Source organism: Trichomonas vaginalis, chromosome V, assembly GCF_026262505.1.
Source record: "Trichomonas vaginalis G3 chromosome V, whole genome shotgun sequence".
Classification (NCBI taxonomy): domain Eukaryota; phylum Parabasalia; order Trichomonadida; family Trichomonadidae; genus Trichomonas; species Trichomonas vaginalis.
The window spans coordinates 31,189,811-31,211,782 of NC_067207.1; the positions used below are offsets into that span (position 1 = coordinate 31,189,811).

Genomic DNA, 21,972 nt, shown 5'->3' on the forward strand with positions numbered 1-21,972 from the left:
CATGTTTCCAATAGAATCTGGCAAAGCCGTCGTGTCCTTCAACTTGCGGTTCAGAAACATCGAAAGGCATGTCCATAAGACGTTCTTCTTCTAACCTCTCTAGTCTGTTTGGATAATTTGCGCGTGCTGTTTCCAATTCCATTTCGTAGCGAAGACCAGACAATTTGTCATAGACTTTTATGGGTCTCTCCCTTCCTATATTTAAAATTCTTCGAAACTTTCCAACCATATCTTTGCAACTCTGCTTTTATTCTAGCAGATTTTCTATCCATTCTATATGGGGGCATTTTTATAAAAATAAAAAAATATTTTTTTTCTTTACTTTACATAACCACCAGCTACCATAAGTCTTTGACGCCAACCCATACCAGCTAATGAAGGTTGACTTGGTTTAGTATTGAAACTAACCTTTGGTTTTGGCTCCCCTTCAGTTTTTGGCTTCCCTTCTTCTATTGGTTTTTCGTCACTTTTCGGTCCTCTGACTTTACCTCACCTGCAGGAACAGTTGTGTCGTCAACATCTTCATAAATATCATATGCCATTTGTTTTTGTTTTCCTTTCAACTTTTTGTGTTTGTTGTAAAGTTTAGAATATTTCGACTCTAAGTCAATGAGATGTTCTATAATGAACTGTTGGTCAGTGAAGTAAACTTTTCCATCTGTTGTCTCGAAAGCTCCTTCAGACTTCAATATTTTATTTGTGAGAGTCTGTTTCTTTTTTGAGATACTAGCCGTTCCATTTCTATGAAAAGTGACTTTATAGTTAGGGTTTGTATTTCCAGACCTGGCACTTTCTATTATTGAATTTTTTCTCTTCATCTGTAAGTTCTTTGACAGGTTTTGACAATGGTTCTGAACTTTTTGTTTGTGGTGTCAAATCTACCGTTTCAACTTCTTCGGTCATTTCATCTCAGTAAAAAATTTTAGTTTGGTTTGTTTTCAACTGGTTGTTTAGGTTTTTTAAGTCGGTCTAAAACTTCCTGAGGTATAGGAAGAACTTGACAAACACGTTGTGTAACTGCTGGAAGTCGACAAATCCATCTTGAACCCATTTGTCTCAATGCTGTATTGTTCATTTCATCTCAGTAAAAAATTTTACATTCCCCACGTTTGAGGCGGTTGAGGTTGGTTGTTGTTTACCCACTGTTGTGCATGGTTATATCCTCTGTTAAAGAATCTTTCACCTTGGTCCATGTAGTGTCCTGCTTGGTTATAGTAGTCATTTGCTTTGTTATAATAGTTTCCTGCTTGTCTTCCTACATTGTCCATCCAGCCTTGAACTTTTCCTCTTGTTTCAGGATTTGGAATAAGATTTGCTGCATCTCGTGCTACATCCCAACCTTTCTGTACAGTTTGTATAATAGGTTGTGCTTTCTCTTTCAGTATACCTAATGTACTCAAAATCTTCCTTCCAACTCCAAATACACCTCTGGCTATTGTTCCCACTGCGGGCAAAAATCTGGATGCAACTCCTGCTAATGCGCCAAATAAACCCATTTCTTATATGGTAAAAAATGACGAATCCAAACAAGGACCCCTATGTTTCTAAAGCGACAAAAAAAGCACTCATGGTAAAAATCTTTAGTTCAACACCAAATGCTTGGTTTATGGATATCTTGGAAAACATTCCGAGGTATAGAGAAGATGGACCACCATACTGGCTAATATTTGTTGGTCAAAACACAAGATACTGTGAAGCCATACCATTATGGTCCAAAAATATTTTAGATGTGAAAACTGCTTTGACAATATTCGTTGACAAATACCATCCAACAAAACTGACATCTGACTGTGAAAGTTCTTTCAAATCAGACGATATTAAAAACTATCTGCGTTCAAAAAATGTAAACCAATATTTCATTGTCGACCAAAACCATTCTGCTCTTGGTGTCATTGACAGTTGTATAAAAATCTTAAGAGACTTAAACCAACCACAAGGTGGTGAGGCAAATGAAATGTCATATGACGACAAATATAGACATTTCTCCATGGCAAAGATGAGACAAGTTTTAAATATTTACAATAGCCGTAAACAAAAAGGTTTGGGAAACCACTCCCCAAGAAATGAAAAACAACCCTGACTTAGAGAAAGACTATATATTTAATAGTTTAGTCAAAAGAGACAAACAAGAAAGAATGCCAGGCTTCAAACTTAAGAAAGGTGACAAAGTAAAAATAGAAATACCTAAACGCGACCCATATGAAAATACTATTGACTATGACAACAATGGGAACTCGACAGGTACTCGCATTCGTGTTCGTAAAAATAGAAGAAAGTATACAAGAGAATATTATGAAGTTTTAGGCAAACATGGCAAAATGTACACACTGCAAGCAGAAGATAAAACTACTATTGTCAGACCTCGTTTCAAACTTGTCAAAGTTCAAGGTGTATACTTTCAAAGACAGTTCCTAACAAATATAAGACAACTCCAGACGAATATGCTAAAGAAGTTGAAAATGACGACTAAGCAATTCTATACCATGCGTAAACTGTCATGTAAGGTGGCATGTAGTCTTTACTCTGTCCCGTTGTTTGCGTATATCCTGAAACGAAATGTGTATGGTTTCCTTCTCCCTGCGTGTCATCCCAGTAACAATTTATAGCAAACTTAACGTCGTCTTTAACATCATATCCTTTACCTTTTGTCATTCCTGACCAATCCCAATATCTATGCTTATGCCAACCTGCTTGAGATGTACTTAAATCTATGTAGTGACTATGTGCAGGTAAGTTTTCACCTGAAATCGTTTTACTTCCACCTGTTTCCTTTGAAGAGTTTGCACAATACAAAAACCTGTCGACTATTTGTTCCCATGCACCAACACCAAACACTTGCTTGAGGACCTCTTGCTTCCATTGACGTGTAAATAGAACCTACTGGGTTCATTAAATCAAACATATGAGATATTATAGGATTGTCTCTTTTGAACTTAAAATAGTGCAACTATTTCAGGTTTCTTCTGGTTCATGTCAGAATATTTTTTATAATATAATCTTATGTTTTCAGGGTAGGTAAAGTCTTGACTATAATATTTATTTCTGTCATCTGTATAATAGTATACTATTCTCGTTTTTTCTATTGCATTATATCTTTTATATCTATAAAAATCTAAATATAATGTTAGCTTTTGTTCATCTACATGTGGTGTTCTTTCGTCATCTCCATAGTCATAATAGTATGGTGCTGGAGCTGGGTCAGGCAATGTCATATCTGCCATTTCATAAACTCTTAAATATTTCTTTTGTTCGTCTCCATATATGTTTAAGTAACAGTTGTTGTCTAATGGAACTTTAACTTGTGTACCATCGTTCTTTTTATAGCTTACATACATTTCATTGTTATTTTTCGGAATGAGTTTATACCGTGTACCATTTTCTAAGGACTGTACCAACTGCCATCTAAAATATTTATTTTCTTCATTGACAGAAAAGTCACCAACAATAGTTTCAATATTTTTTGTTCCAACTAAACTTTGGTATATTTCATTGACATATGTTTTATCTGCTTTCTTTTCAAGGCTAACGTTTAAGTCTGTTATTTCAGAAGATGTATGTGTATGTCCAACGTCACTTTTCCTGTTTAAGGTTTCTTGTAAGTTTGTAATATTTGCAATGGTATGTGTATGTCCAACGTCACTTTTCCTGTTTAAGGTTTCTTGTAAGTTTGCAATATTTGCAATGGTATGTGTATGAGTCTTTTTAGAATATTCGTTTTCAGCTCTTGTCACTTCACTTGACATTTTATTGTCAACATATGTTTTGTCAGCTTTGTTGTCAACATCTGCTTTCGTTGCATATGTTGCATCTGCTCTGTCATGTTCTTCTTGAACTTTTTCAATGACATACTCTTTGTCAGCTTTGTTGTCAACATCTGCTTTCGTTGCATATGTTGCATCTGCTCTGTCATGTTCTTCTTGAACTTTTTCAATGACATACTCTTTGTCAGCTTTGTTGCCAACATCTGCTTTCAAAAGAAGTTCATCTATAGGTTTCTCGTTTAAAGTTCCTTTTGTTGGATTTACACAGACAGTATGGTTCTTGTTGTCTTGAAATAGAAACTCGTCTGTCATTGGGTTTATCGTCAGTTTTAAGTTTCCTTCTTTCAATGACTCAGATATCTTAGAATAGTTTGAAAAGTTTGTTGTGTTCTTATTTAGAGCTTGCAAAATGAGTTGTCGGTTGTGTTGTATTTCTCTCATAGACGCTGTTTCATTTGACATTTTTATTCTAGATAAAATATGCTTTCAATAGAAAAAGAAAATTCAAGAGTTGCTACAACTAAACCATTAGATGAACTTTTTACTAATGTCGGTCAAAAGTTTGAGACAGAGACCGTAAAGCATGAAGGCTATCGTTTTGACTACCCATTGAGATGGTTAAGAGACCCATCTGTCACAAAAGCTGTTGGCTTTCGTAGAATGAAGTTCATTTCAGAAGCCATACATGGTTTCCCATTTACGGTCGGTTTTACCGTTCGATACTATAACAAAGAAAAACGTACGTATGAGAAATTTGAACAGGGAAAACTTTTACAAGTGAATTTGCTTGTAAACTTAGAAACAACTCTTCAAGCTTTTCAAGAAAAAATAAACGAAATCTATCTCGAATATGCAAACCAGTATAACATTGACGAAGGAGAGTACCATCTCGATATTGTTTATGACAGGAAAGATGCAACTGTTAAAATCAATAAAATAGAAGACCTTGGAGAAAACGTTTATATTTCTACAAAATATAACAACTTGGCATGGCATAGATTTATGAGGATGTTAAATCAGCCTGCATGGTATCCAGTACACCCGGACTATTATGAAGTCGAAAACCCTAATGGAACATATGAAAATGTTTTCGACCCAGATGCTATTATTGTTCATGCTTCATTTTCTGGCGCCCAAAACTCTTTCTTATGCTTGGCAAATGACTTTTACGAAAAAGCTACAAAGCTATATGAACCACCAAGTGGAAGTATTTCAGACTTTCAAGTATGGTTTACAACAGATGGAAGAAAAAGAATAATTCCATTATACCATGCGTTTTACTTAGAACTTAGTTTCATATACAACTACTATCGAACGGTAAAAATATAATTTTTTAATACGGTTGAGGTGTTGGATTTGGTTGCCAACTAGACTGTGGTGCAGGTTCAGGCTGTTGTATAACAGGAGCTTGTTCTTCTGGTTCAGGGTCTTTAGGTATAATACCAACAAACTGACCTACTCTTTTACCAATATTTTTGACACCGTTCCATACTCCTCTTCCGACAGATTTTATTCCATTCCATATACCTCTTCCAACTCTTCTGAAGAAGTTTCCAATACTACTGAAGAAACCCATTTTACTATATGTAAAAATCTAATGTCCGCCTAGTCTCTTACGTTTCCTGTTGAGTTCCATAGCATTCTTTAACTGGAGCTCATACATTCTGTTTCTCCTCTGGTAGAAAACATATTCTGGGTCAACTCCTGTGTTCGCGTCATCTGCATAAAGTTGTTTATATCCCACTTCAGGGTTTGTATAAAATTCTTTCCATCTCATATTTGCATACCATGGTGGCAAACCTAACGCAGCGTCATTTGACATGGCAGTTTGCATTTGTACATCTGTTGGCACTTGACCATAGTTTGCCATTGCAGTTTGTATTCTAACTTCATTTGGAATATTCTCTGGGTTTGGTTGTCCAGGTTGCTGTGCATTCGCTAAGTTCTGTGCGTCCATTTAATATTAGATAAAAATATCTCTTACGAGTACATATGCTGAACATTTGCTGGTATTGGTTCATCTTCATATTCTCTATATCTTTCTGCCACGTCAAATAAGTAAATGACACAATGGAAAAAACCTAAAACAAGTAGTCCTATTTCAAACCACATTTAGTTACCAATAAAATTTCTTTGTTATGACACTTTCTCCAGTTTATGGGACCTCTCTCATATTCTATCTTGTCATATCTAAACTCATAGTCATGTATGTCCTCTAACCATCTCATGACACTTTCCAAACCACTTTTATCGGATGTAAAGTAAAAGCATGGATGGTTATGTAAAACGTCTAAAGTTTCTAAAGAGTCTCTCAAAGTCCAGTCTACTTGGTATTGAAAATCCCATGTGTTATAGAACGGCGGGTCCACTATAAAGAAAACATTTTCCTTGTCTTTATATTTTTCATACAACTCTGTCCAATGACATCTCACAAACTCTATACCCTCAATATATTTTTCTATGTCCTCTTTGAAAACATTTGTATAGTTAAGATATAAAACTTTTGACATAAGTGTTTCAATGTCATGAACTCTTATAGCACCACTATATAATAGTCTAGAAGATATACTATCCCAGTCAATATACTCTGCCTTTTTCAAAACCTCTCTGACAATATTTTTGTTATCTAATGGTATACGTTCCATCTTACCTATAGGTATCTTTTCTTTTAACTCTTTCAATATTTTGTTAGTGTCTGGTATATGTTTGAGACGGTTCATATAGTTGTCGAAGTCATTGCATATAATCTTTGAGTCAGGAAATATTATATGGCACAAATGGGATATATAGAAACTTCCACCGAACAAATCTACAAATGTTAGACCATTCGGTAGTTTCTTAAGTTCTCTCAATAGAATATCTTTACATCTACTCTTATTTCCAAAGAAGGGTAACGGTGGTTTTGTAAAATTCATTTTATATATATAATAAAAATGTTTTTTCCTGAAAAGTGACAGAAAAGTGACAAAACATGAAAACATATATAATTTGAGAAAAGCTCCTGGAAGCCCTCCGAATAAAAACTTCATTTATACAAAACATCTTCGGGGCTAGAAGGGGCGCAGCCCCTGGAAGCCCCACTACCTTTTTTTTTTTTTTTTTTTTTTTTTTTTTTTAAACAACAATGAACTAAAAATTAGTGAATAACTACAATGGCGAAATTAAAATTACGATCAGAATAATTTTTATAAAAGAATGTGTTAGAAATTAGTAACGATTAAGATAAAATAAAAATTTGGGGAACGAGAAAAGTGATTGAATATTGGTAAACATGAATTTTTATTGAAAAATAAAATGAGATTAAGATTCTAAGCAGAAATTTTTAAAAATTAGAAAAATAAAAAACAATAAAGATAATAAAAAATTTGAAACTAAAAAAAATCGAAAAATAATGATAAAATAAATGAATAGTTGAAGACAAATAAAAATAAAATGTTATCAATAAGAAAATAATTTGAATAGGTTTCAATATAGATTGATCAATTTATGAATGGGAATCCAAAATTAGAACAGCCGAATTGGTATATTGATAACAAATGATATTATGTTATTAATAAGGTATAAATGTTTTGAATGTAATTCAAATTAATTTTGAATATGAAATTGAATAAGATTGAAAAATTAAATATATAGAATTTTGAATGAGTTTCCGTTGAAATGAATGTTATGGAAATGTAGAAAATATTAGCCTTTGGATGAATTGGAGGGTGAGAGATATTATTTCATACAATACTACTCTCACCCTCAATTTTAATTACTTAAACTCATTATATTTTTTTGACATGTAAGTGTCACTTTTACTGAGATCTAACACAACGTCAGATCTCTTTTTTTCGTATATAAGATGCGGAGTACATGTTCTTCGTGCAATTCTTCGCAAATCAAATAAGTTTTCTTCTCAAGAAAAATTTGAACAATTCTATAATTTGATGAAGGATTTAGTCTTCAAATTAGATGCAGAACATGAGGAAGAAGCAAATGCTGCCTATGATCAAGTTCTGGAGTTGCTCGACACAGATCCAACAGCATCTCAATACTTTAACAGACAATGGCGTTACAACATATCAAGATGGATTGCTCGTGACAGGCGTGAAGGCGACGCAACTAACAATATTGCCGAAGCTCATTTTAGAACACTCAAACATGACTATTTTCCTGATCGAAAAAAATCTCAGAATTGATGATGTTATTATAGAAATTTATACAAAAGTGATACCATCTTTCGTTATCAAACTCAAAATTGATCAAAATCCAGTAGATGACCGTGTTATTAGGATCATGGAAAAAGCAACTAACGCAGAAATTGATGTAAAAAGACAAAGAAAAATCGAGAGTATTTCAATGCTCAATAGATTGCTCAATGCTGTTAGTGATGACTCAATAGATCCCACTAAAATATATCCTACCTTGAAAGTATTATTACAAAGAACTCATTTTATTTAATTTTGATTTTAATTTTAGATTAAATTATTAAATTTTAATTCTTTATTTTTTAGGATTGTTAGCTTTGTAAGATTGCTTTCTCACAAGAGAAAACAAGTATAAGGTTTAAGCTGTATGTATTAAAGTTATAAATATTTGATTTTAAAAAAAATCAAGATTTTAAACTTTAAAGGTATTAATTATGATTATCTTTCTTTAGCTTTGCATGCTGTATGCTACTTTTGGAAACTGCTCTATTGTATTAGAATGTTTTTAAATTTTGCACCTAAAAATGCGTAATATTAAAAATTAAGGTATTAATTATGATTATCTTTCTTTAGCTTTGCATGCTGTATGCTACTTTTGGAAACTGCTCTATTGTATTAGAATGTTTTTAAATTTTGCACCTAAAAATGCGTAATATTAAAAATTAAGGTATTAATTATGATTATCTTTCTTTAGCTTTGCATGCTGTATGCTACTTTTGTCTTTGAGACATTCCATGATTTAAGTTAAGAAGCTTTAAAAAAAATGCAAAAAAATGTAATAAAATTTAAAAATTTTGAGTATCGTTAATCGGAAATATGTTGTTTACTTAAGCCGCTCGCTTCGCTCGCGGCTTAGTTTCGTAATTTCATACAATCTTTTTTCGAATCTGTTCTTTTTGTCAACCGCGAGCGAAGCGAGTGGCTTTTTATTTTTAAAAAATTTTTTTTCTTTCTTACTTTTTTTCCCCTTACTTACAAATTTGATAGTAACTTACCAAATCTCTCTATCATATAATAATAAATTAATCCATTTTTTGTTTTAAATCTGACACTTTACATTTCTGACATGTAATACTGTCACTTTTCACTTCACCTCACTGGGCAAGTTTGTGCCCCCCTCATGACTGCGCCATATGAGAAATACTAGAAATACTTATTAATCAAATATTACTTATCGGAACAGAAAGTATTTATAAGTTCAAAGCAACGTACTGTGACCAAATATAAAAATCCTCTCAAAAAGCTGGGAATTGATAGAAGAATGTCAAAAAAATTATAGTCGAAGGCAATAAATTGTAAAATGCAATCTGATTAACTATTTAAGGATCGGCAGATATATCTCTGTCAAAATTTTGAGAGTGTTGATTTTAAATTATTATACAAAATTGGAATAATATTATTGAGGAAAACTGTTGAATCTGGTCGTAGCGTTTGGGGCCGTGTTTAAGCCATGCAATAGTCAGACTTGGATGACATAAGTTATTGGTTGATCTGAATCTTCAATATCTAAGTTGATGTATTATTCTAGTTTTGAGCATAAACATAGATTTTAGTGAGTATTTGTATATATGTCAAAAAAAAAAAAAAAAAAAAAAAAAAAAAGGTAGTGGGGCTTCCAGGGGCTGCGCCCCTTCTAGCCCCGAAGATGTTTAGTAAAAAATGAGGTTTTTATTCGGAAAATTGTTAGTCTTCTGGTGTGAATTCGGAGGACTCTTCTTGGATTGAGTCTTGTGGTTCATCTTCTTGAGTAGAGTCTTCTTCTTCAACATCAAAGTCATCTGGTGTATCGAACTGAATGTATGAAAGCCAAATGTTGTATGTGTTTTCCAATTGGCTTTCAAACTTGAGATACATTCCATGCATGAGTGTTATTTCAGTTTCAACGTAGAGTTGCTGACGTGGCTTGAAGACATGCATGAGAATTGGTCCTCCAAATTCGTCCTTGAAAAACTTGCAGTAGCAAACATAAACTGAGATAGAGTCTCCTTCTTCAATGTCTTCTGCTTGGTTAACGAAATGAATAGCAATTTTGCGTACTTGAATTGTGTTGTTGTCTGAGTAAAATAATGGTTTGAACTTGGGGTTGAGTGAGCTAAGACATTGCCATTTTGCTGTTTCTTGTCCGTACTCACGTTCTTCTTCGTCATCCTGATATCCGTAACTCTTTAATTTGAATTCGACCCAAAACTGTTCGACTTGTTTTGCAGCTTTGGGTGGAAGACTTTCAATAAGCTGACATATAGTTCTGTCAACCATTATCTTTGTTATTGTTGGAAAATAGTTGACAATTGTGTCACCTAATTCGAATGGGTCAGGTGTTTCTTTTTGTAGTTTGGTAAAGTCTGCAAGAACTTTGTTGAGTTGTTCACAATATTCTTTGTTAAAAGTTGCAGGAACTCTTTCTTCTGGCTTTGAATTGAAGTATTCTTCAGACAATCTGAGTAGTATTTTGCGTAGTTCAGCGTTGCTGTGGTTCTTTGTAATACGGAGCTCGTTTGGTATTGTTTTTGGTAGTGAAAGTGGCTTTGGATTGAGCGAATTGTCTGTTCTGCTTGGAGAATGTGTAGATGCTGCAGTTTGATGTTGAGGCTCTAAACCTGTGGGTGCTGAAAGTTTGCAAGCAATTTCTTCAGGTGAATTTGGAGCGAACACGCTAGCGAATGCCATTAGACAAAAAATAAACTGTTTTTTTCGGACTACTCATAGAAAAGTTTAAAATAAACCGTTTTCGTCAACGGTAACCCCCTCTATTTTTTTATTTTATTTAATAGTTACCGTTGGCAAACCGTTCCATCTCAAATATTGAATGAACTATAAACGTTTTTTGTTTTCTATACATACTTTTTTGTCCAACGGTAAAACTTTTTACACAACGGTTTTTGAGAGTCGTAGCCGTTGACTTTTTTGTAGAGCACTCAAAATAGTACAGCTTTGTCCGGACAAGTAAGGGTCTATCGTCGCTACAGGAAAAGTTACGGGCGTTCCAAGGAAGTATACTTTGAGAAGACTTTCCCCCTTATAGAATGAGATAGGACGGTTATTTTACAAAACTGACAACACTTTGACCGAGTAGTTTTTTGTGCTGAACAAAAAGTGTCATATAAACATCTGTCGAAAACCGCTTTTTAACTTCACTTAAAATGCCACGTAAGCTACGTAAGAATATACGTAAGAGGAAGAGAGCATTGAAACATCCAATAGTAAAACTGACACCACAACAACAGTTGCAACAACAAATGCTGAATGACCCCACTATGTTGCAACAAATGTCAAGCAATCCTATGCTTTTAAACCGAGTTCTTGGTGCACAGAGTGGAGGTTTAAGAGCGGCACTTTTAGCGAAAATGGCAGGCTATGGTGGAGCTGCAGACGGAACAGCCTATAACCCTCAAAGTCAAATGAATTTGAGTTCACTCAAAAATCAAATAACAGATGTCAAAAAGTCAAACATAGACATACAGAAGCAAATAAGTGAAAACGAAAAGAAACTAGAATATGACAGACACACAAAGAAACTCAATGAGTTAAACGTAGAGAAAAAGAAGAAAGAAGAACAACTGAAAGAACTAAGTACAGAGGAATATGCAAAAAAAGTGTCAGAAAGAGCAGCAGAAGTAGCAAAAATGGAACAAGATGTCATAAATTTGAAAAACCATACTACTCAATATAAAGTACTGAAAGATGAAGAGATAAAACAAAAAGCCCTGAAGACATATATGGATAGCGATGAGTATAAAAAGGAAGTTGAAGCAAATGTAAAGGCAGAAAAACTTTTACAGTTGCAAAACCAAACCGTACAGTATGAAAACTTAGCACAAGAAAGTAAAAATAACGACGCGGCTATGCAAAAGGCAATGAAAAGCGCAGAATATATAAAAGCTAATAATGACTGGTTAGATGCCCAAGCCAACGCTAAAGCAGCCCAACTCATAGGGTCAATAAGGACAAAAATACAAGCGGATGAAGATAGTTCAAATGAAGCTTTAACAAATGCTGACTTTAAGAACGCCTTCGAAGCTCTTCATAGTAAGGTGAAACAAGTGAACGACTTCTCATCTGGAAAGAAACTGAAGTCTGAAGGTTTCGACAACGAGTTAAGAGAAGTAGCACAAAATATGACGAAAATAACAGATGCAGCAACGAGACAGGCAGTTCAAAGTGCCTATGACGCCGTTAGAGCAACTGTTGTGGAAAGTCAAGAAAAAGAGTTACAACAGACCAAAACAGACCTAGTAAATGCTTTCTTAAAAACGAAAAGTCAGGTAGGACACTATGCTGCAGATGGAACATATGTGCCAGCTGGTGGAACTTATATACCACCAAACCCTCCAAGAGAAGCACCTGCACCAGGACTACCTAAAACATTTACATCGTCACATGGACATAGACACAGGCATGCACCAAAACCAACACAACAACCAACAGTTCAAAACCCTGCACAACAACCAACAGTTCAAAATCCAGCACAACAACAACAACCAGCACAGCAACCACCTCCACAACCAGCACAACAACCACAAACAGAGCAAGGACATAAAAGAAGTAGAGAACAAGGAAACCAAGAATTCTTAAAAATGCTTAAAGAAGAGTGTGGTTTCGCAGATACTGTTGACTTTAGTGACAGATATAAAGAAGCTATTAGAAAGTTCAAGGATGGAAATACTGACCCGAACCTATTTAGCTTTATGACTCAGCACCAAATGGGATATAATTTCAAACCTGGAAAATACAAGCTCGCTAAGGGATATGATTTAATAGCATATCATCCAAATGACATGAACGAATTTACTCCGAGATATTTGATGTCAGAGCTAAATGACAATACAACTTTCGTCATGAAACGCGTAAAAAATAGAGACGGAACGAAAGAACAAAAGCTTATGAATGCGGATGACGTAGATAGGGAAATTGTTGAAAACGGTCTCGGAATATATGAAATGCCAGCAGATGAGGTACAAGAAACTCCACAGGAAGAAATAGTTCAGATACAACCAGACATGGAAGAAATAGTTCAGCAACAACAGCTAGAAGAGCCTGAAGGAAACGAACAAGTCACTCCTTTGGAAACTAACTTCACAGAACTAGATGAAGATTTGGAACAGCCGAAAAATCTTGACCCTCAACAAGAGCATGAGGTGAATATGGAATCTTTCCAAGAGTCAAAAAAAAATTCAGCTGACATAGTAGAAGAATATCGAAAAATGTTTGCCGACATACAAAAGACTCCAACACCAGATGAAAATATTCAGCATAGAATGGAAGAACTGAAAAAAAATGTACACAAATACAACAACCCTTTTTACTTACGAGCATTTAACGTTCAATCTTCGGATGAACTCGGTGAAAATAAAAGGTTAAATTTCAAGAAAACATATAGAAATGAAACATTGTTTAAAGTTCATTCAGAACCTAACCAAGATGGAAACAAACCTACTTTTGTTTCTGCAGACGATGGAACTACAATGAGATGGGGTCATAAAGCTAATTCGGATAGGTGGTTCATAAACTTACAACCTCAATTCCAAGAAGTTGTAGACGCAATGGAATTGAATGGTGAACGAGATATAGCTGGTATTTTAAGCGCGGCTTTAATGCCATTGAAAGATATGAAACATGCAGATATTTTGGACCAGTATGAAATGAACATGGCTGATGGAAATATAACACCTGACGTTCTAGAACATTTATCTCAAAGAACTACACAGAACCATAGAGATGGTATATTTGGTGAAGAGTTTAGAAAGAAAGTTAGGGAGAGAGAAGGAAGAGAACCTATTGTACATGACCTTGCAAACGAAAGTTTACAAAATGTCATAAAAACTTACTTTGCAGACAATGAACTGAGAAGGGATGAATATTTAAGAAAACTCAAATGGACAGTACCAAATGAAATGTTAGTATTGAAAAACATGTTCCTTGACAAAATAAAACCAACTACAGAAATAAACGACGCAAGACTGAAAGATTGGGTAGAAGCTTTCCCATTCACAAAAGATATAGTTGGTAACATGGAAAGAAAACCAGAATGGCTACAAAAACATATATTTGGAAACGAGCATATTCCATATGGACAGGCACTGTTTGAAGAGCTTGAACCGGAAACTCAGGAAAGAGTCATGCAAACAATACGCGAAGACTCAAATACAAACTATGACAAACTCTTTCTAGGATATAGGTTACCTGAGATGGGCGACCAGAGCCCAAAGGCAAAAAGGGCATGGAAAATTTGCAACATACTAGATGAACATGAGGCAAAGATGCAACAACTTCAAGCAGAGGGCAATGAAGGAAAAAGAAGAGTTAAAAACTCAGTCAGGAAGAAAGTAAAGCTTGGTCCACGTGGGTTCTATTATGACATATAAATCCAACTATTCTATATTTTTACTCATATGAAATGTACGCCGCTCAGAATATAACGCCAACAGTTTTGGATGCTATGAATGGAAATGTTTCCGAATGGTATAACGAATGCGACAATGCCATTAGAAGGTCAGAAATAGTTCCTGGAACTTACGAATATACAACTGCTGTTTCTTATGGAAACGTAGGTGAGTTTGGAGAAGGTTCTTCAACAACAGTAGATATTGCTTGCGACAGGTTTCATATTATTTCTATTGACAACTCATTCTTATACGTGGAACAAGACATTGAAATAAAACCTTCTGCCAAGTTGTCTGACAAGAAAGGTTGCAATGGAATTTTCTATGTCGGATACCAATATGCTCCAGAAGTTTTCATGGGATATAAGATATATTCTAACTCTGACTTAGTTCAAACAGTAACATGGGCAAACTATGAATGGTTCGCTTTGAGAAACTCAGTACAACCACAAGCTAGAGAACAAACAGACCAGTATGCAACTATTGAGAAAATAAGAAGACTTGACCCTAACGTTCCAGGAGTTTATGTTAACCTTTCTGGACAAACTGCAGCAGCAGTAACCAAAGTAAAATTGAAACTTAGAGTTCCTTTGTCATCTTTCCTCATCTTCAGGTTTTTAAGATACTTGCCAAACTGGGCAGGAAAAATTTCTATCGAACTTACTCCAAGCAAAAATAACTTAGTCATTGCACCAACGCAAGACCCATTCACTCTTACAGACGTAAAGGGAGCAAATCAAACGTCATTCGCCGACTTTTGCAAAGACAAAGTTGACTTAGACTTTGGTTTCTCAAACCTCAACACTGAAGTAAACTACTACTTCAATGCTGCTGGAACTGCTTGGGACCCAGTTAAGTTCACATGCGAAAAATTTGAATGCAAGAGAATAGAAAGCAGACTTGCAGTCTATATGTTGGACCCAGATATTTCAAATGCTTTAGCTGCCAAATATATTGCAGTTCCACTTATGTTCCCTATACACCAAATATCTGTCAAAGACTTTGCAGGTGAAGTTGGAAACCAAAGTGCTGACCCAGGTGCAAGAACAGATATTGCCTTAACAACTGCAATGAAACATGCAGATACTATGTTTGTACTGTTCAGACGAACTATAAATGACTATTCTTGCTTCTACAACCCTGGTATTAAATACATATAAACATAGATGGCAAATATTATCCAAGAGAAGAATATTCTACAGTTGAGGATATGAGGTCATACAACTTGACATTAGATGCTATGAACTTTAACAACAACTTCACAACAACCATTAACCCTGAAATGCAAAGTTCTATTATGCCATATGTGAAAGTATGGACTCATACAGGAGCTCAAAACACTCAATATACAAATGGAGACCGTTCAAACTTTTGGCTTGGCATTCCATTTGCTGACTCAGAAGACTTTATGGGTGGTATTTCAACTGTTGGTACTGTACAAATACAATATACTGGTGACAGAGACGGTCCAGATGAATTGAAAGCAAAGAAGTTTACAAAACCAATAGCACTTTTCACGGAAGATGCTCTTTTGAAATTCGTTCGATGAAACCTGCTGGGGCTCCTCAGATTGGTATAACGACAGCTTCCATCGAGCAGATTTTGGCAGCAGGTCAGTAAGTTGTTCTTGAACTGACTTCTCTCCGTCAAATATTGACAGTACGCCAGTTTTGACATAGTATTGTATTATAAACTTACCTTTAGAAATATCGGTCAGTTTTTTTGTTATATTTTTGTCAACGTCAAGAACTTTCACCATTTCAGTTTATACCAACTTTCTTTGCTTTATGAAAATATTTAGGTTCAGCAAAGACTGCTATTCTATAACATTTTCCATTGTTTGTGTAAAGAACTATTCTGTCAATGTATTTGTATTGTTTGTGTGTGTAAACTTTGTTCTGCTTCAATTCGAAGAGATACTCAAATACGTCCATCTTTTTATTCTAAGTAAAATGTCATTTCCGAAAAATAGAAGCGTAAGTGTTTCAAAAGGTTTAATGCAGTGGCAGATGTGAAGTTAAATTCACCAACTCAAACAAACAGTCAAAGTTGTTTTGTCAATGTCAAAGACAGAGATGTTGAAGTGGGGAAACCATACGAAGACGAAGATGGTATAGCAATTGTTCCTGTAAAAGAACAACCAACATATCCTGAAGTTAGCAGAGACTTAAGTTCTGTTGCAGATATTCGAAATGACTACCAACAACTTAAAGACAAACTTAAAACTCAGGAGAAGATTTGTCAAGCTTTAGGTATAATGTTAAACTTGGTCGAACACAACCCTGTAAAAGTGAACTCATATGTCATTGCACCTCATGAAGTTTTGAAAGAACTATTGAAACTTTTGACAGAGGCAGACGATATAAACATCAAAGAAATAGAACCCGACATTAGTTGCTGTGGTGTTTCATATAATGTCATTGACAAGATATACGTTATGAAAGGAGGTGAAACGTTGAACTTAAAATATAGTTTCCCAGACGTCATAAAAATATTTGACGACCACAACATTTCATTAAAATTTAGTTGCTAAGTAAATGGCAGAAGACATAATGGTTTATACTATTACGACTAAAAACCCTGAGTCATATAATTCTATAACAACAAACTTACAAAGTCCTCAAGGACGATATTGTAAACTAACTTAAACACAATGACGACTAAAGCCTGTTTTGCTCTTTTGACACCAGAAGACTTTATTGTTGTGAATGGTAAAAAATACTCCTTTGAAGATACTTACTCAGATATACCACCAACAGGTTTTGTTGACTTATTTAATACTTTAAGGACGGATGTAACATGTGCTGCAACTAGAGCAGGTTTCATTATGTTTGGATGTCCGACTGAGTTTAGTATAAACGATATGAGCTATAATACAAAACTTATATCTGGTTTTTACTACCAACAGTTTCCTATAACAGGAAAAGGTGTCATACAAGGTTTGTCTGTTCCATTGACTTTAAGTACACCTATTTATATATTGTTTCAAACTTAGGTTCAAAGTGCTATTCGAATGTCGACAGAAACTACTATGACCAAAAGATACTCATGCGTATAAACAACACTTTCTCTGCTGGTTTGCCTATTGTTCATTCGAATGCAGAGTTTTCAGCTTTAGTGAACTCAAACACTTTAGCAAACATAAACTTAACCTTAGTTGACGCAAACTTTGTTCCTGTAAAACTTTTATGTCCTATGTATTTGTCAATGACGGCAGAAAGTTTCGAATTGGAAGATGCAACTGGTGAAAGTATTGTACTACAAGAACAACTTCAACAACAAATAGCTCAAGAACAACAAATGCAACAAATGGAACAACAAAGTCAAGAATAAAAAAAATATTTTTTTTATTTTTATAAAAATGTACAGAATAGATGTTTCAGATTTTTATGACTTCCAAGCATTCAGAAATATGTGTCCATTTAGAGACTATAACAAAGCAGTCGAGAATTTGAAACGTTTAGTCATTTATGTCGACTCTGCCCCAGAATGTTATGTTATGAAAGAATGGGATGTTGTCTTTAACAAACCAAGAGCAACAATAGTTCAGAACAAGAATGTAGACAGAAACTTAAGAAAATAAAAGTCGTACAAGTTGGCATGAAGATGTTAGATGCTTGGGATATCTTATTGTCAAAACTTGAAGATTTTTCAGTTCGTGGTATAAAGTTTTATACACCTTCTCCAAACTTCTATTCTATCTTCACTGGATATAAATATGAACAAGTAGAATGGAAAGAAAATATTATAGAAGCTTGGTTAGACCATGTCAAAGAAATTATATGCAATGGAAACGAAAGAGTCTATGAGTATATCTTATGTTGGTTTGCAAACATCTTACAACATCCAAGTGCTAAAAATGAAACTGCTCTCATTATAATTGGAAAACAAGGAACTGGTAAGAACACATTCTTTACAGATATTTTGTGCAAACTGTTAGAGGGCTATTCGAATCCGAATATGACAAACTTAGAAAACATCTGCGGTAAATTTAACTCTTCAATAGAGAATATGAAACTTATAGTATGTAACGAACTTCAAAGTATAGATACAACAAAAGTTTTGAACTCAGATGCTTTGAAGAGTCTTATAACAGACAAAGTTGGAGTTGTTGAAAGAAAATATAAAGACCAAAGAGTTTGTGAAAATGTTGCAAATTTCATCATGGTTTCAAACAACGCCGTTCCGATGAAGTTAGAAAGTTCTGACAGAAGATATGTAGTTGTCAGAACGTCAGATTCTCATATGCAAGATACAGAATTTTTGACGACTTAGCAGAAACTTTGACATCTGACTTTTACAACCACTTGTTCTCATATTTCATGACATTAGATATTTCTAAGTTCAATCCAAGACAAATTCCACATACCGAAGAAAGACAAACGTTGTTAGAAGCAAACAAGAGTGTTTATGAACTGTTTATAGATGAAACTGACTTTGTGTCATTAGATGAAAGGTCATTGTACGATGAATATAAACAATATTGTCAAGAATATGGTTATATGACAGCGTCTAAACGAACATTCTTGGCAAATGTCAAAAATCTTTTAGACGTTCAGAACGGCGTATATACAAAGAAAAATTTTTATGAGTAAATTTTTAAAAAAATATTTTTTATCCGATAAAAGATGACGAAATTCATCTCAGTAAATAAGTACATGACAGAAGTCAAAGAAGAACTAGACCCATTCGCTTATTTGAATGTTTACTTCTACCATTTTGAAAAGTCTACATTTGACAAAGTTTGGAACATCGAACCAGTTAAGTTTGCTATTGTGACTAAAAATGGTGCGAAATTTGAAGACTTAGACATAGAAGGTTTGTTAACAGTCAAAGAAAATTTTGACAGAAGGTTCTCAAACCTTAAAGAAGGCAAAGCATACAAACTTGTTATACCTTATGAACCAAAGAAGACAGACGACTATGAATATTATGAGTCTAAGATAGTTGAAGTTCAAGGTAAGTTGGGTAAAAAGATTTTAGAGTCTAAGCCAGTGTTTGCTCCTAAAGAGGAAGAGAACATTGACATTGACCAGAAATGTTCTAAAAATAAAATTTTATTTTTACATGTCAAATTTCTTTTTCTCTGGAACTGGTTCAGGTTCTTTCTTCTCTTCTTCTACTTTCTTTTCTTTCCTTTCTCTCTTCTTCTTCTTTTCTGGTGGAGTTATGTCAAATTTCCGAACCATATTTCTGTAAAAGTTCTTTGTCCTTTAATAGCTCATCTATTCTGTTTTCTATTTCATCTTCAAGAACAGCGCATGTGTCTTCTTTGCATTCTAAGAACTTTTGTTGGACTTCATCTTTCCAAGAGGCGTCATCTCTGTCAACAAGTCTGTCATTGACAAACTTAAAGACTTCTCTGCCTAATGTTTTATGGTTCTTGTCATATTCCCAGAAACAGAACTTTAGAACAAATTCACCTTTCTTGTTTACACTATGTAAGATTTTATGGTCGACAGATGTTTTGCTGTCAAAAAGTTTGTCTCGAATATAGATAGCGAAATCGCTAGACATTTTCTAAAAGATAAATTTTTAATTTTCTAAAAATATGTTAGAAAAAAAGTTTGCTGACATTGACAAGAAATTTGAGAATGTTTTAAACAAGAACAAGAGGAAGTTAGAAATGCTCAGATAAAACCCATACATGACAAGTTCCTATTTGCTCAGAATGGTATAACAGGTCTAATCGCACCACCTGGGTCGGGTAAGACTTTCACTTATCTTAAAATGGCTGCACAACAACAAGAACTAGATGAGAAGAACCCATTCTATGAGTTAGTAGTCATTTGTAGTACTTCTGGTCAATTTGACCAAACGTCAATTCGTTCAAAGATATTATAAAGAAGTCTAAGTTAGTATGTATAAAAGACTCTGAGTTGTTAGATTGGTAAAGAAGTACCAAAGAAGAGTTTTGAAGTATAATGCTATAAATGAGTATATAAATTCGAAGTTTAAAGACCCAAATGAGGAAATGCAGAGAATATTAGAGAAGAAACACTTCAGAAACAAACAGAAAGAGATAGAATACATTTCGAAGAAATTGCAATCGTACGATTGGAAGACTTACCCTCATAGATGTCTTCTTATTTTTAGATGACTTTGCTTCTCATCCTTTGTTAAAGAACAGAGAACAAGATGATGTGTCGAATTCTTAAGAAGCTCAGACACTTTAACATCTCAGTTGTCATTTGTGTACAGACAGCAAAGAGTTTAAGTAAGGATGTTAAAAGAATACTTACTGATATCATACTTTTCCCTGGATTTGTCCGAAGACGATTTCATGGAACTTATGAAAGTCCATGGCAGGTAAGTTTGACAGACATGAACTATGGGAGAAGTACAAAGTCATACAAGACCCTCATACTTCTTTCAGAATTCATATCTACGCAAACAAAGTTCAAATTGTAAAAAGTCAAGCTTGAAAATGTAAGTGTTTTAGTCTTAGTCTGTTGTGGTGCTGGGGCTGTCGGTTCTTCTGGCTTTGGAATGGACTCGGTTGGTGGTACGTCGGACATTGTCTTGAAACAATAAAAGACTTGTCTTGAAAAAGTAAAAGACTTGTCTTGAAACAATAAAAGACTTGTCTTGAAAAAGTAAAAGACTTGTCTTGAAAAAGTAAAAGACTTGTCTTGAAAAAGTAAAAGACTTGTCTTGAAAAAGTAAAAGACTTGTCTTGAAAAAGTACGGGTATCGTCTTAAATCAAGACCACTGTTCTCAAATTTGAGAACTTTACACCAAAAATTTCTTGAAAAATAACGGGTCTTGTCTTGAAAAAGTAAAAGACTTGTCTTGAAAAAGTAAAAGACTTGTCTTGAAAAAGTAAAAGACTTGTCTTGAAAAAGTAAAAGACTTGTCTTGAAAAAGTAAAAGACTTGTCTTGAAAAAGTAAAAGACTTGTCTTGAAACAATAAAAGACTTGTCTTGAAACAATGACCGACATAGACCCAGCAGATGAGGCAATTTACCTTATAGAGCTACCTGAGCCATCTGAAGTCAAGCGTAAAAATAAATGGTTCATTTACTCTGCTTGTTTGAAGTTGTCAAAATACTCTGTTATTTTTTCCTTTAACAATGGCAAATCTTCTTTGAATGTAAGAATTGTACAACCTTTAATATCATAGTGTGTTTGAGGTAACGTATCTTGAACTATTTGTTTAACATCTTCATTCGGTGTCATTGAAATCGGTAAGTTTTCGCGATAGAACCAATTTCTGTCAGATTTGTAAATCTTAGCAAGGTCGTAAAAGCTTTTGTTGTTTCTTCTGACTAAATGCAACATAACCATATCTCTGTCTTCTTCATTTTCCATCTCTTCAGTGTAAATCATATACTTATAGTTCTTTTCCTTTCCTTTTGGTACCGAACGTGGTATTCTTTTCTGTATGTTTTTGTCTTTTGCTTCAAGCTTGTTCTCTAGCTCTTCACGTTCTTGTCTATGAATTTCGTCAAGAAGTTTACAAACATACCAAGCATAACGAGCTGAAGCCCACATTGCTACAGCATTTACAAGAAGTCTATGTACATAATATCCTCTCAAACCATTTGGCAAATTTTGACGATTTTCGTACGGAATCTCGACCCGCGGTTTTTTACCGGTCGCAAACATATGAGGAAATTCTTCTAAAAGTTCTTTTGTC

The 21,972-nt window shown here is 34.4% G+C and overlaps 14 protein-coding genes and 2 pseudogenes across 16 annotated transcripts, besides 3 other annotated features; 8 read left to right on the forward strand and 8 right to left on the reverse strand.

Moving 5' to 3' along the window:
• Positions 1-3,704: part of a mobile genetic element that runs on past the window's edge.
• TVAGG3_0435670 lies at positions 319-903 on the reverse strand (annotated as a pseudogene). The gene has a single exon. A coding segment is annotated over exon 1 (585 nt).
• On the reverse strand, positions 923-1,075 carry TVAGG3_0435680 (uncharacterized protein; the record flags this gene model as incomplete). Its single annotated transcript, XM_051233981.1, has 1 exon — positions 923-1,075. One exon carries the CDS (start codon positions 1,073-1,075, stop codon positions 923-925), a length of 153 nt encoding a protein of 50 aa, XP_051103711.1.
• A 537-nt stretch (positions 3,705-4,241) lies between the features above and the next one.
• TVAGG3_0435690 (uncharacterized protein) lies at positions 4,242-5,090 on the forward strand (the record flags this gene model as incomplete). The annotated part of the gene is made up of 1 exon (XM_001299345.1): positions 4,242-5,090. One exon carries the CDS (start codon positions 4,242-4,244, stop codon positions 5,088-5,090), a length of 849 nt encoding a protein of 282 aa, XP_001299346.1.
• Positions 5,091-5,094: 4 nt separating this feature from the next.
• TVAGG3_0435700 (serine threonine-protein phosphatase family) lies at positions 5,095-5,337 on the reverse strand (the record flags this gene model as incomplete). The annotated part of the gene is made up of 1 exon (XM_001299346.1): positions 5,095-5,337. The coding sequence occupies one exon, from the start codon at positions 5,335-5,337 to the stop codon at positions 5,095-5,097; it is 243 nt and encodes an 80-aa protein (XP_001299347.1).
• An 18-nt stretch (positions 5,338-5,355) lies between these two features.
• TVAGG3_0435710 (uncharacterized protein) lies at positions 5,356-5,718 on the reverse strand (the record flags this gene model as incomplete). Its single annotated transcript, XM_001299347.1, has 1 exon — positions 5,356-5,718. One exon carries the CDS (start codon positions 5,716-5,718, stop codon positions 5,356-5,358), a length of 363 nt encoding a protein of 120 aa, XP_001299348.1.
• Positions 5,719-7,606: 1,888 nt separating this feature from the next.
• Positions 7,607-9,071: a mobile genetic element.
• TVAGG3_0435730 (MULE transposase domain-containing protein) lies at positions 7,716-8,204 on the forward strand (the record flags this gene model as incomplete). Its single annotated transcript, XM_001299348.1, has 1 exon — positions 7,716-8,204. One exon carries the CDS (start codon positions 7,716-7,718, stop codon positions 8,202-8,204), a length of 489 nt encoding a protein of 162 aa, XP_001299349.1.
• A 453-nt stretch (positions 9,072-9,524) lies between the features above and the next one.
• Positions 9,525-21,972: part of a mobile genetic element that runs on past the window's edge.
• TVAGG3_0435750 (uncharacterized protein) lies at positions 9,635-10,156 on the reverse strand (the record flags this gene model as incomplete). The annotated part of the gene is made up of 1 exon (XM_001299349.2): positions 9,635-10,156. A coding segment is annotated over one exon (522 nt), but the record flags the coding sequence as incomplete, so codon positions are not given.
• Positions 11,188-12,375, forward strand: TVAGG3_0435760 (protein of unknown function, DUF4106 family; the record flags this gene model as incomplete). The annotated part of the gene is made up of 1 exon (XM_051233982.1): positions 11,188-12,375. A coding segment is annotated over one exon (1,188 nt), but the record flags the coding sequence as incomplete, so codon positions are not given.
• Positions 12,526-13,389, forward strand: TVAGG3_0435770 (protein of unknown function, DUF4106 family; the record flags this gene model as incomplete). Its single annotated transcript, XM_051233983.1, has 1 exon — positions 12,526-13,389. A coding segment is annotated over one exon (864 nt), but the record flags the coding sequence as incomplete, so codon positions are not given.
• On the forward strand, positions 13,558-14,313 carry TVAGG3_0435780 (protein of unknown function, DUF4106 family; the record flags this gene model as incomplete). The annotated part of the gene is made up of 1 exon (XM_051233984.1): positions 13,558-14,313. One exon carries the CDS (start codon positions 13,558-13,560, stop codon positions 14,311-14,313), a length of 756 nt encoding a protein of 251 aa, XP_051103714.1.
• Positions 14,346-14,969, forward strand: TVAGG3_0435790 (uncharacterized protein; the record flags this gene model as incomplete). Its single annotated transcript, XM_051233985.1, has 1 exon — positions 14,346-14,969. A coding segment is annotated over one exon (624 nt), but the record flags the coding sequence as incomplete, so codon positions are not given.
• On the forward strand, positions 17,380-17,664 carry TVAGG3_0435800 (uncharacterized protein; the record flags this gene model as incomplete). Its single annotated transcript, XM_051233986.1, has 1 exon — positions 17,380-17,664. The coding sequence occupies one exon, from the start codon at positions 17,380-17,382 to the stop codon at positions 17,662-17,664; it is 285 nt and encodes a 94-aa protein (XP_051103716.1).
• Positions 18,960-19,378, forward strand: TVAGG3_0435810 (protein of unknown function, DUF4108 family; the record flags this gene model as incomplete). The annotated part of the gene is made up of 1 exon (XM_051233987.1): positions 18,960-19,378. A coding segment is annotated over one exon (419 nt), but the record flags the coding sequence as incomplete, so codon positions are not given.
• Positions 19,395-19,848, reverse strand: TVAGG3_0435820 (annotated as a pseudogene). The gene has a single exon. A coding segment is annotated over exon 1 (454 nt).
• TVAGG3_0435830 (uncharacterized protein) lies at positions 20,661-20,849 on the reverse strand (the record flags this gene model as incomplete). Its single annotated transcript, XM_051233988.1, has 1 exon — positions 20,661-20,849. The coding sequence occupies one exon, from the start codon at positions 20,847-20,849 to the stop codon at positions 20,661-20,663; it is 189 nt and encodes a 62-aa protein (XP_051103718.1).
• Positions 21,354-21,836, reverse strand: TVAGG3_0435840 (KilA, N-terminal/APSES-type HTH, DNA-binding family; the record flags this gene model as incomplete). The annotated part of the gene is made up of 1 exon (XM_051233989.1): positions 21,354-21,836. A coding segment is annotated over one exon (483 nt), but the record flags the coding sequence as incomplete, so codon positions are not given.